Raw genomic sequence first — 13,976 nt, 5'->3', positions numbered from 1 at the left:
TGGGGAGGTAGAATGGAAGGAGGAAAAAGGAAGGAGGGAGGGAAGGAAAAAAGGGAAGAAGGATGGAGGGACGTGGAAAGAGCTCCAGACTCTGGCGTCAAAGGACCTAGGTTCAAATCCTGATAGTAGCACTCATTGATTTTGTAACTGAAGAAATCAGTTCAAGTTAGGTCCAGTCTGCTTCTGGAGCCTCCATCTTCTCACTTATAAAATGGGGGTATTGGATTAGAAGATCCCTTGGGTCCCTTGAATCCATGATATATACTCCCAAGTAAGGGGTATGACCAGAGAAAAGAAAATATTTGCAGATGGAACAGAAAAATCATTCAGGGAAGAGCTACTTTCCACACACAAAGGGATGCCTCACCCATGAGCCTTCTCTAAGACATTCATTGTGATGAATTCTGCAAGCACCCAATGTCACTAAGCATCATGAAAGATGAAAAGGAAAAAAAAAGAATACAAATGCCACCTTAGTGAGAAAGCTAGGAAAAATCAAGTCACATCCTTTGCTTCCTAGGGGAACAGAGAGTGGTGGAGAGTAAAGAATATGTTTGTATTGGAAAATTGGTAATATTTTAGAAATTAACTGGAGGTTTTGTATATGAATCATTTTGTTGGATTGTTCATAAACTATGATTTTTTGAGGTGATGAGAATTAAGTGATTTGCCCAGGGTCACACAGCTAGTAAGGGTCTGAAGTCACATTTGAACTCAGGTCCTCCTGACTTCAGGGTCAGTACTCTATCCACTAGGCCACCTTGCTGCCCCAACTATGACATTTTGAGTTTTTTTTAATCCAATTACGATTTTAAAAATACACTAAAGAAAAATGGAAAACATTAAGAACAAGAGATCCATTTTTAAGATATGGGAAAAATAGTTTGTGGCTCCAACATGTGGATTAGTAGTATCCTTGTACCTGAGGCAGGGAGGTAGCCCCTACAAATGTCCAATAGCTAAGTTCACTTTATAAAACAAGAGGGAGTTCATGTATGTTGTCATGGAAAGAGCATTAACCTTGGAGTTGGAAAGAAGGGAAGAAGGAAGGAAAGGATGGAGGGAGGGAGGAAGAAACAGAGGAAAGGAAGGAAGGGAAGGAGGAAGGAAAGAAAGGGAAGGGAGGGAAGGAGGGAGGGAGGAAAACAGGGAAGGAAAAAGGAAGGAAAGAAGGAAGGAAGCAAGGAAGGTAACAAATATTGATGATAGTAAATTTTAAGAGATTATTATTTCATAAGATTGTGGAAAGGATAATGAAAGCCCAGCTTGAAGGAACAAGACTCTCCAGTTTGATCATAGGTAGGGGAGCCTTGGACTGGTTGTCCTGAAAAGTTCAGTGTTTGAATTCTAGTGAAGCATTTTGGGGATTATCATTCACCAGCCTGGCCTGGGGAAGAAATGGGGTCCCATGGATGGGTCCGAGGCAGAGCTTAAGAGCTCTCTGTGGGTCAGCCAGGGAGCTGAGTGGGCAGTCCCTTATGTTGACCACAGCTATGGACTAAGCTTAGATGGTGCTGGCTGTAAAAGTCTCCCTCTTTAAACAAGAGGGCTCTAATTCTATTTTTTTGAGGGGGTACTGCCCTTTGGAGACCAAGACCTCCAGAAAGGTTTCTCCTTTCCATTTCCTCCCTCCCTATGTTTGACAGTTTGCAGTCTGGCTTCAGTTTATAATTTGTGTCTTGGCTATGTTTTTAAATTAATTCTTTAAAGTGACTTTACTGATTACCAGACTGCCTTCTGTGGGGGGGTGGGGAGAGGGAAGGGAGGATGGGGGAAAAATTGTAAAATTCAAAACCTTACAAAAATGATAGGTAGAAACTACTATTGTACATAATTGGAGAACAAATAAAATATTAATTAAAAAATAAAGTGACTTTATTTTTCTTCATATTAAACTTATAACTGGCTATGGTTCTAGGTTTGAACCTTGTTGGAGAGTCATTGGTTATTTAACTATTAAAAATTCAACTGACTGGGGCAACTAGGTGGTTCAGTGGATGGAGCACCGGCCCTGGACTCAGGAAGACTGAAGTTCAAATCTGGCCTCAGACACTTAATAATTACCTAGCTGCATGACCTTGGGCAAGTCACTTAACCCCACTGTCTTGCAAAAAACTTAAAAAAATTTGTTTTAACTGACCAAGAAATTTTCCTTTCCAAGCTGGCAGCCACAGGCTTACTGGGGACTTGATGAGTAGTTATGATTTTATTAATCACTTTTAATTTTTTAAAAGCAGAGTTTAAACTGGATTTGGGGTTATGGTTTAACCTGTAAACTAAGCTAAAGGTACCATCTTCCCCAGTCAGATGCCAATGAAGGAAAGGAAGGGAGTAGAAGAAAGGAGGTAAATAGTACAAGGGAGAGTCCTCCCCCTGAGCTGAGCTGGCCCAGGAGAGGATGGGTATGACCCCGCAGTATTTCCTTCAGCCCCTTTCCAATAAAGGGAAGAGAAAATAGAAAAGAACCAATATTGGCTCGCCAATTTTGTCCATTATAGTGACATCTGCTGGTTCCATTTACATGTTAGCTAAAATGAAGATTGAATTAGGGTTGATCATTGTTCATTAGATCTTGGGAAAGAGAGATGTTCTCCAAAATGGTGGTTCTGCAGGCACCAAATGTCACTAAGCATCATGAAAGATGAAGAGAAAAAAAAGAACACAAATGCCATTTTAGTGAAAAAGCCAGGAAAAATCAAATCACATCTTTTGTTTCCTAGGGGAACAGAGAGTGGTGGAAAGTAAAGGATATGTTTGTATTGGAAAATTGGTAACATTTTAGAAATTAACTGGAGGCTTTGTATATGAATCACTTTGCTGGACCGTACATAAACTATTTTTTTTTTTTTAGTTTTTTGCAAGGCAAATGGGGTTAAGTGGCTTGCCCAAGGCCACGCAGCTAGGTAATTATGAAGTGTCTGAGACCAGATTTGAACCCAGGTACTCCTGACTCCAAGGTCGGTGCTTTATCCACTACGCCAACTAGCCGCCCCTTTTTAATTTTTTTTTTTTTTTTTTAGGTTTTTGCAAGGGGTTAAGTGGCTTGCCCAAGGCCACACAGCTAGGTAATTATTAAGTGTATAAACTATGATTTTTGAGGTGATGAGAGTTAAGTGCTTTGCCCAGGGTCACACAGCTAGTAAGGGTCTGAAGTCACATTTGACCACAGGTCCTTCTGAATTCAGGGCCAGTACTCTATCCATCCAGCTTCCTCAGCCCCTTTCCAATAAAGGGAAGAGAGAATAGAACAAGAAAGGTTATTTTGGCTACTTCGCAGCTTTGCCTAGGACATTGGAGGATGCTACTTTTGAGCTTTAGACATAAAACTAATAGTATTGGCACAAACAAAACTTCATTTTTCAGGAGAACCCTGGCATATTTTTCATCTTTACAATCAAAGAGTGGGAAGGGAGAAAAATAAAAATGCATTAAATTGCATTTTGGGGCAAAACAGAGACAAAATACTGTTTCAGCATATGGGAAAAACAGAATGAAATGCAATTTGGGGAGGCTTAGAAGAATATTTTTATTTGGAAAAATGAATGTTAAAATTGTGTTTACATGTAATTGGGGGAAAAGAAGATATTAAATTAATTTTAAAAAGAACCTTCTAAAAGAATATATATATATATGTATATATATATATATATATATATATATATCTCCGTAAGTAAATAAACTGTTCTTCATGTTGTTCTTACCAAGAAATGCTGCCATGTTCATCACTTGACTGAACACACAACTTGCAGGAGGTTCATCACCTGCAATACTTTTAAAAAAAGTTTCATTAGAGTTGAGTTGAAATCATCCTTTCTTATTGGCATGTTGCCCACCCCCTTCCAGAAAGGCCCGAAACATGAAATATCCAATTACCTTATATAGGGTGCGTGTTTCTGACCAGGTTTCCTAGAGAACATAAAACATGGAAGGCCAGATTAAAGGTCTGGCTTCTCAGTTCACAGATGAGCTTCACCCACCAGTGAACATTTTGCTGAGCTTAATGAACCGAAGTAAAACAACAGAGATAAACTTTACCTTTCAGGTGCATTTAAAGAGAAAATTTTGTTATCTTCCACAGCTATGAAGTATCTAAAAATGGAAATTTAAGAGAGAGAGAGAGAACAATTTTTTTGGTGCATGAAATTATTAGAAAAATCAATGAAAGTATTTATCCAACTGATTCTTTCAATAGCTATCACTAGATTTCATTTAGCCCATGGGAGTCAAAAAATATCATTAATATCACCTTAGCCCCTCAATGCATTCCCTTGACCTAGATGAGATGAAAACTTGCCTGAAAGAAGAAAAAGGAATGACTCCAAAGGGCAGTTTAACTGCCTCACCTTGTTTGCAGAAATTGAACTTTTCTTATCTTTAAATTGCCTAAAATCAAGTAGATATTCCCTAGGGTTTGGGAGCATTCCTAACATTTTATTGATATTTTATACTTTGCCTACATTTCCATTCCACTTCCCCTTCCCAACACATTGCAGTGTTCTACAATCATAGTCTTCCACCTCAAGAAGAGGGGCCAACTGCATTTTCATATCTCTTCTTTAGGGTCAATATTATTATTTCACCTTCAGTTTTGATTGTTTTGTTGTTCTTTCCATTTATTTTGTTATAGTCATTATTTATATTGTTTTCCTAGTTCTGCTTCATTTTGCATCAGTTCATATAGGTCTTCCCAGATTTCTCCAGGAAAATCATATTTACTAACTCTTAGAGCAGAGCAAAACTCTATTATATACACATACTACACCTTTTTTTGGCCAATCCCCAATTAAGGGACACCTACTTCTTTCAAGGTCTTTGCTACTCTACAATTCTAAATATTTGGTGTTCCATATACACCGATATACCAAATACCATCTGATGTTTTACATGATGCCTTTCTTTTGATCACTGACCTCTTCAGATTATAATTCAGACAGGAAGATCTCTGCATCAGAAGATAAGGATCTTTGAGTCACTTTCTTAACCCAATTCCAAATTGCTTTTTAAAAAGGTTTTACAAATTTAAAGCTCCCCCAACAATGCACCAGTGCCCATGTTCTACAATCCTTCCAGTACTAACTCTTCCCATCTTTTGACTCCTTTGCTAATTGGTGGGTATGAATTGAAACCTCAGAATTGTTTTGATTTGCATTTCTTTCCTAGTGACTTCATGTCAAATAGAGTGTTCTTCGTCACGTAATTTATGTTTTTGAGTATTGCATGAATTTGGACATTGTTTGGTTAATTAATGCAAATAGTCCAGAATGAATTGAAATTTGGGTTTTATTATATCCAGCATGCATATTATCCACCTTCACAAGTCAGTTGGTAGTTTTTATACTATCATTATGTATGTATTCTATTTTATACTAGTTTTTATACTATCATTATGTATGTATTCTATTTTATACTATTATATATTGTTATATATTTTACATAGTATAATAGATGTAATATATTACACATATATTATAATTTATATCTATTATATATTATTATAGATGTATTATATATATATAATTACATGAAACAAAGAAAGAATAATGGCTCCTCGTTGTAGTGGAGCTACTTATAAAAAGAAATAAAATATGCTTGTTAAGGAGAATGTATATCATTAGTTACAAGAGTCAGATAAGGGATATGTCCTTGTTATTATGACTGGTTTCACTCAGTTAAGGGTTACTGCCCGACAGACCAGATAAAGGAAGGGAACATTTCAGAGTTTGAAATCTACCCTTTTGTTAAGGCAACTAAAATCTTCTTGTACCAATTAGGGGAGCAAAGAAAGACAGTGAAGAGAATTAGCTGTTGCCTTTGGTCCTGCAATTCATGAACATTTTATCCATGTCAAAATAGTGACTACAGAACTAAATGGAGTCAATTATGTCCTCCCCAAAATTCACTTTTGACAAAAGTTAAGCCCGTTTGTTGAATAATGAGCTATTGAGAATGTATTTATGTATGTATTACATGTGAGTGTATAGATTTATGATTTCATTATAATATTTAGTGTTTGGAAAAGGCATTGACTTTGGAGTCAGAAGCCTTGGCTTCCAATACTGCCTCAATTATTCACAGCCTGTAGGATCTTGGCAAGATATTTACTTCCCTGAGCCTCATTTTCCTTATTTGTAAAATGAAGGAGTTTGCTCTAAATCTATTATGATGACTTGGATTTAAACTCCACATGGATAATTAGTTATGGATGAGGCTATAGATCAAACCCTTGTCCTGCCAAGACCAGAGGAGTAAAAGCTGCAAGTAAATTTATACATTCATTCATTCATTCGTTTAACATTCTTTTTTTTAAAGTTTTTAATTCCAAATTCTATTCCTTCTTCTCTCCCCTCCTCTCTCACTGAGATGGCAAGCAATCTGATATGGATTATCAGATTATCAATGCAACCACATAAAATATTTAAATCTAGTGATTTTGCTGCAAGTAATTTTTTTTTTTTAGGTTTTTGCAAGGCAAACAGGGCTAAGTGGCTTGCCCAAGGCCACACGGCTAGGTAATTATTAAGTGTCTGAGACCGGATTTGAACCCAGGTACTCCTGACTCCAGGGCTGGTGCTTTATCCACTACACCATCTAGCCGCCCCCAAATAAATTTTAAAAATACTATTGGCACACAAAATTTTTATAGTTAGTAACAAAATTAAGTAAATGCTCAGTATTTTTATCAGACGACTTGTATGACCTCTCCTTCTCTTCCCTCCCAACTCAATAAAGGAATTTGACAAGGAGAAGGGAGTATATTTTGCAAAGCATTTCATACTATCCTGGGCCTCACTTGCCTCATCTGTGAAGTGAAGGAGTCCCTAGGGTCATGAAATACAGGGTAGTATGCAGCGTGGTGGCACTAAGAATCCTTCCACACTCACTCGTCCCATGTTTATCCTTGCACCTGTAACCCCAGATACCTGAATGCATGGTGAGCCACTTACACTATCCATAGCCCAGCTGATGTGAACAGGGTAAAAACCAGAGGTAAAAACATCCACACGCTGCATTTCTTCCCATCCATGCCTGCTCCACTGAAACAAAGGAAAAGGACAGGTTACTGAGGAATGAACATCTGCTGATCATTCGCTTTTTTCAGGGCTTGGGGGTGGTGGTGGGGCTCTCCTTATGGCACAGTGGATAGAACTCTGGGCCTAGAAGTCAGGAAGATCTGAGTTCAAATTCAGTTTCAGAAATTTTCTAGCTAGGTGACCCTGGAAAAGTCACTTAAAAACCTCTACTTGTGCCTCGGTTTCTCTACCTGTAAAGGGGGCAACCAAGTAGCAAAGTGATTAGAGCATTGGCCCTGAAGGGCAGGAGAATCTAATTTCAAAATCAACTTCAGACACCTACTAGCTCTGTGGCCCTGAGCAAGCCACTTAATCCTTTTACCTCAGTTTCCTCATCTGTAAAATGAGTTGGAAATAGCAAACCCCTCCAGCATCTTTGCCAAGAAAACCCCAAAGAGGGTCATCAAGAGTTGGTTACAACTAATTTTTTTTAAAATGAGAATAATAACAGCCCCTACCTCCCAAGATTGCTCTGAGAATAAAATGAGATTATATTTATAAGATACTCTGAAGACTCATAGTGCTATATAAATGCTAGCTATTGCGATTGCTGAAATAACAATAGTGTTTCTTAGAATTATATCCTACAGACTCCTATTTAAGCCACAAAGGAGAAAAAGTATATTTTTTTATAATTTCATACAAAGAAAGCTCCTTCTCCTACTGGAAATTGTGGACTTGGTATAGACAGCAGGATGTCAAATTATTGAAAGTCTTTTCTGTAAAGAAGGAGAATGATACTCCTATCAGGGTCTTTGTCTTTCTGAGGCAGATAGGCAGAATCAGAACCATCTTTTGGTTATTTTTTAGGATCTTTAAGGAAACCCAAGATATCTAAATTTTGTTCTGATAGCCAGTTTATCCTTTTCTGTGCTATTATTATATTTTAGGGTTCTCACTGTACTGGGCTCAAGGAAAATAGAAACAAGTGAAGGCCACTCACTCTGGCAACAGAAGGAAGGAATTACAAGTTTGGAAACTGGAACTTTTCTTGGGAAACTGTTCTGAGCAATAACCTCAGAAGACAAGAAAGATCAATATAAATATGGCAGGAGGGACAGAGCTCTGTGGCAACTGGACCAGAATCTGCTTGAGGAATTACATGTCAAACATTTGGGGTGTTACAATATAAATCTCACTTCTCTCTCCTCCATAGTAAAAAAAAATGTCACAAAGGAAATAAATAGTTTTTGAAGTAAGGGTTTATAAAAGGCTACAGTCATTGAATAGAAAGAACAAAGATCTGTCTTTTTTCTGCTTCTCCCCCACCCCTCCTCTCTGTGTCTCCATCTGTCATCCTCTGTCTCTCTCTCTCTCTCTCTCTCTCTCTCTCTCTCTGTGTGTGTGTGTGTCTCAGTCTCTCTGTCTCTCTCTGTCTCAGTCTGTCTCTCTGTCTCTGTCTCTCTCTCTCACACACACACACACACACACACAGACACACACACTAATCTCTATCTCTTCTCTACTTGAAAGGGAAAGCAGTTCATCAGTAGTGTTTCTTAGCTGCCCAAATTCTGCTCCTAAGTGGCACCATCCAGTGGAAGGTACTTGAGGGTCATTAACTCCAATAATAGACCACCCCTCATCCTTTCCAGCTTCACAATAGAAATTAAACCTCAGGAAACAAGAGTCCATGACATCTCAGGAAACTCAGAGGACATCATGACTGTCCTAAGTCCATGGAATAACATGGTCTTCTCTGGAATCCTCTTTCCGTCATTTGCTTTTTGGTGGTTGTTGCAGCACTCATGACTCTGAGTCATTAACTGGATAACTCAAGATTGTTATCATTTCCAACAGCAAACTCTGAGCTAGTCCAAGGCAAGCAAGAGCTTTTAGAGACTGGGGCTTCTTCTTCTTCTTTTTTTTAAATTTACTTATTTAAGGCAGTGGGATCAAGTGGCTTGCCCAAGGTCACACAGCTAGGCAATTATTAAGCGTCTGAGGCTGGATTTGAACTGAGGTCCTCCTGACTCTAGGGCTGGTGCTTTATCCACTGTGCCACCTTGCTGCTCCCAACACTGGGGCTTCTTGGCATATTGGCCAAGCTCTAAAGTGTGACCCAGAAGTCTAGAAGCTTTGGCTACTAATCTCAGATTGCTGGTCTGGGTAAGTGGGTACCTGCTGGGATCCAACTACACTTTGGAAATCTTTTGGTTCAACTCAAAATAGCCATGAAATATTCCAGAAAAGATCCATTGGCCAACCAAGGTTCTTCAGGATAGGGATGAATAATATTATCTTTGGAATAAATCTTACTTTAATTTCAATACATATCTTTATGGGTTATATGGCAATGATTCTCAAATATTTTGGTTTTAGGACTCCCCTCTTTTTTGGGGGGAGGAGAAGACAATTAGTGTTAAATGGCTTGACCATCTAGTAGCCCCAGTCTTTAAAGAGTCAATCTTTGGAGAAAGTCTTCCTTCAGTTTTGACATACAGCTTTAGTATTGCAAGTATTGAAGACCCCAGAAAGGTTTTGTTAATGCAGCTTATACCTATTAATGATTATGTGATAGAAATGAAATTGAGAATATTTATTAGTCAAATTAGTAAAATAATTTATAATTATAATCAATAACTTAAAACTAAAATATTTGATTCATCTAAAAGTGATCAAACTCACTACATTTGAACATAAAAATATATTTTATGAAAAATAACTATATTTTTCCAAGCCAAAATGAGACAAGTAGCATTTTTTTACATATTTTTTGCAAATCCCTTTAGTGTTTGGCTTCAAATAGCTGGATTCTCATATCTGCTTCTGTGTTTAAACTACTGCAATAAATTGTTTAAGGCACACAGTTATGGAAAAAGAAAAAATGTAAAAGATGCTAGTTCTTGGTTTGAAACTCAATTTCAAAATGAGAAGAGGGAAAAAATTGCCATGTACTGATTTTATGGGTAAATTTATTCCAATCAAATTCTAAGCTACAATTATTTATAGATTTTTCTCCTTCCTATTTTCCTTCTATCCTTCTTACCCTATTTATCCTCTCTCCCATCTCCCCTGCTTTACTTCTACCCATTATTTTGCCCTTCTATTCTTTTTTTTTTAGGGTTTTTTTTTTTGCAAGGCAAATGGGGTTAAGTGGCTTGCCCAAGGCCACACAGCTGAGGACAGATTTGAACTCAGGTACTCCTGACTTCAGGGCCAGTGCGCCACCTAGCTGCCCCTTGCCCTTCTATTCTTTAACCTACTCACTCCTCTAAAGTTCTCTCCCCAATTCTATCCCCTTGTCATCTTTTTTTCTTTCTGAATTTAGACTTTTTATATCCTTCTAGACATATATGTGTATATACATATATGAATATAGAAATATATATGTATAGACACATAGAAGATAGATAGATGATGGATGATGGATGGATGGATAGACAGACAGACAGATTTCCCTCTTTAACCCATTCCCAAAGACAGTAAGATTCCATCATTAGCTCACCTCCCTCCTAATACCTTCTTCTGTATAATTTGTCTTTCCATTTATGTCTCATTTGTATGAGATAATTACTCCTTTTTATCTCTCCCTACACAGTTTTATTTTTTTAAAATCACCCTATCATACTTAGCCCAGTCCAGCCCATACCTTTTTTCCCAAACTACCCAAATAATGATGACAATCATTAGAGTATTGCTAATATTTTCACATGTAATTCACAAAGCAAATAATTTGACCTTTTTGGGCCCCTTAGGATCAGTCTTTAATGTTTACCTTATATTTCTCCTGGATGTCATATGTCAAATGTTTCTTTAAGTTCTGGGGTCTTTGTCACAAAAACCTGAAAGTCTTTCAGTTTGTTAAATATCCCTTTTTTCTTCCATTCAGGATTATATTTAACTTTGCTGGATAAATTACCCTTGGTTATAACCCCAACTCTTCTGCTCTACAGAATATGGTAGTCAAAAACCTGAAGCTCTTCAACATAATAGTTACTAGGTGTGGAGTATCAACTAGTACTGTTAATCTAAATTTTCTTGAGAAAATGTTAAACCCAAATTCCTATACCAATTAGTTACGGATACTGATACTAGTCCAGAGCAACTACCCTCAAATGCATTCAAAGGGATTAAAAAAAATCAGGTGTAGCTGACCTTCCACAAATGTTTGTTAGTTCTTGAAATACTCACCAAAACCATTTTAATTCCAAATTCTGAACGACCAGAAATGACTGATTAGTCCTTTTGATAAACTGGCTGATATCAAAGAGAGTCCAGTGTTACTCTCTGGCTTTGTTTCTCCCTCATTTACTGAACCCTCTTAGGTTTACTGTTTGATGGGAATTCCCCCCAACTACTTGATGTGTCTCATAAATTAGAAAATGTTCCATTTTTCTAGGGAGGGATGTTTGGAAGGATTCTTTACTCCCTAAGTACATGGCCCTGCTTTTGGATGTTTGATGGTGTGCGCTCTTTCCTTAATATTTACCTTTTCCTTCTGAGAGTTATTAGGAAACTGAGCTCCCTGACACATGCATTTTTTTCATTTGGAAGGGAGTAAATGGAGTGGAGTAGAAGAGTAATTCAGAACTGGTTCCCTCCCCTTCACAAGTTCCCTACACATTCCTCTGAAACTGGTACAACTCTCCCTGTTGCTGTGAACTGCTATTTATTTTAAGTTTACTTATTTTTGCCTGTATTTATAAATCTAAATTAGTTTATGCACATTTATTTCCTTCTCAATAATGTTAACCTGTATATATGCATATTTATTCATATTTCTTTAGGCTTATATTTGTTTATTAATGTGTATATTCATATTAATTTATTTATATATACATATATTTATTTTTATATATTTTCCTGCTTATTAATTTCTCTTTATCAACTTTTTAATTCATTCATTTTCTCCTTTATTATTTATTATTCAATTTAAATTTTCTTCTTCCTATTTCTTTATATATTTCTTCATTTATTTCTCTCTCTTTTTCTCCTTTTTATCTCTCTCTCTTTTCTTCTTTCTCTTTGTTCTTTCTTTCTTTGAATCTGGGTAGATCATTTTCCAAGTTCATGATTTCTAACTATAATCATATTTATGTAGTAATCCCTCTGAGAACATAGGTATTATGGATATTTATTTTCTTAAAATATTTATATATTCTCTGATACTAAGCACTATCAGGAACATTCCAGAAAATAACATCATATCAACACACTTCCTTTTAAAATTCTGTTTTCTTTCTTTTTTTTTTTTACAAGGCAAATGGGGTTAAGTGGCTTGCCTTTGAAGTAATTCGAGCATTGGATCCCTATAGTAAGTGCTTCTTTTGTTTAGAATCATTATTTAAAAGTATTTGAAGGGTTCATGGGAGATCTCAGGTGAGTCCCTGCCTTTTCTCTGCCATCCTGGCTCAGCCTTTGAACTCTTACTTTTTTGTAACCTGCAGTATTTTTATTTAACTTGGAAACTTTTAATTTTGGCTATGACACTCCTGAGTGTTTTTGGTTTGAGGTTTCTTTCAGAAGATGACAAAATGAAGTCTCTGCATTTTCATATTGCCCTCTGATTTAAATAGGTATAGGCAGTTTTGTTTTGTGATCTCTAAAAATATGATAGCCAGGTAGTTGGGGTTTTTTAACTACATATTTCAGCAAGTCTGATTATTCTTAAGGTTAACAACTCCGTAACTTGTTTTCAATATTCATCTTTTTTTTGGGAGGGTGGTTGTGGGCAATGGGGATTAAGTGAGTTGTCCAAGGTCATACAATTAGTAAATAGCAAGTGTCTGAGACTGAATTTGAACTCAGGTCCTTCTAACTCCAGGGCTGGTCCTCTATTTACCATACCATCAATTTTCCCCAGTATACCCATCATTTTTGATAGTAGATTCTTGACATACTCTATTTTTTCAATCCTTTGAGTTTTCTAATTTTCTAATTTTGATTCATTCTAATATTTGTTTGTCTCAGAATCATTTAATTTTGTTTGCTCCACTCCTTTTCAGTAAGTCAACCCTAGTTAAATGAGGTGTTCTCTTCTAATTTATTCTCCTTTTATTTTCTCTCTCAAGAGTTCTAGGGGCAGCTAGGTGGCACAGTGGACAGAGCACCATCCCTGGAGTCAGGACTCCCTGAGTTCAAATCCAGCCTCAGACACTTAATAATTACCTAGCTGTGTGGCCTTGGGCAAGCTGCTTAACCCCATTGCCTTGCAAAAACCTTAAAAAAAAGAGTTGTAGTTTTATTTTAACCTTGTCTTTTTTCTTTCTATCACTCTAGAGTTCTTGTAGTCAAGAGGCCATTCTTTTCTTTGAATCTTTGTTGATTATTGTGGGGGCAGCTAGGTGGCAGAGTGGATAGAATACTGGCCCTAGAGTCATGAGGACCTAAGTTCAAATCTTGCCTCAGACATTTGAACTAACTAGAGGTATGACCCTGGGCAAGTCACAGAGAGAGAGAGAGAGAGAGAGAGAGAGAGAGAGAGAGAGAGAGAGAGAGAGAAATTGTGAAGATACTCTCCTCTTCAGGGATAACCACTTGGAATTTTCTTAATCTGAGATATTACTGTGTTCAGTTTTATTCTGTTTGCTCATCTCATCAACTTCAGTTTCTCCACTGGGATTTTGTGTATCCCTTAGATGCAATGAGCAGACCCTGTCTGGTTTACAGTTTGGATGGCATCATCACCATGGTTCTAGATGACTTGTTTAGGAGCAAGCCCCACCATCTGGCCCTGTGGTCCAGGGAAGGGATTAGACCTCTTCAGTCTTCTGTCTTCTCCTTGCACCAATGGTTCCCTCACCTGTTAGGGTTCCAACAAGCCACAAGTGGATGTCCAAGTACGTGTCAGTCTTTGGTCTCCTCCAATGCTCCATTGGTGCATGCATCTAGCTGTTGAGTTGCTCCTCTCTCTGTTGTAGCTCTATATACACTGAGGTCTACATTTCTTCACCAAGTTACTAC

At 37.3% G+C, this 13,976-nt stretch overlaps 1 protein-coding gene across 6 annotated transcripts in view; it reads right to left on the bottom strand.

Annotated features, from left to right (window-relative positions):
• Nucleotides 1–13,976, bottom strand: part of TMEM150C (transmembrane protein 150C) — a 78,387-nt gene that overhangs the window by 16,384 nt on the left and 48,027 nt on the right. For all 6 annotated transcript variants that reach the window (XM_074228524.1, XM_074228527.1, XM_074228525.1 and 3 more), the window contains 4 exons: nucleotides 6,945–7,034; nucleotides 4,036–4,089; nucleotides 3,874–3,906; nucleotides 3,702–3,769 (listed from right to left, as the gene is read on the bottom strand). In XM_074228524.1, the coding sequence (XP_074084625.1) occupies nucleotides 3,702–3,769; nucleotides 3,874–3,906; nucleotides 4,036–4,089; nucleotides 6,945–7,034 (245 nt within the window). The remainder of the gene's footprint in view (nucleotides 1–3,701; nucleotides 3,770–3,873; nucleotides 3,907–4,035; nucleotides 4,090–6,944; nucleotides 7,035–13,976) is intronic.

Source organism: Macrotis lagotis, chromosome 3 (assembly GCF_037893015.1).
Source record: "Macrotis lagotis isolate mMagLag1 chromosome 3, bilby.v1.9.chrom.fasta, whole genome shotgun sequence".
In the NCBI taxonomy this organism is placed as follows: domain Eukaryota; kingdom Metazoa; phylum Chordata; class Mammalia; order Peramelemorphia; family Peramelidae; genus Macrotis; species Macrotis lagotis.
This window is presented reverse-complemented; position numbering and strand designations above follow the sequence as displayed.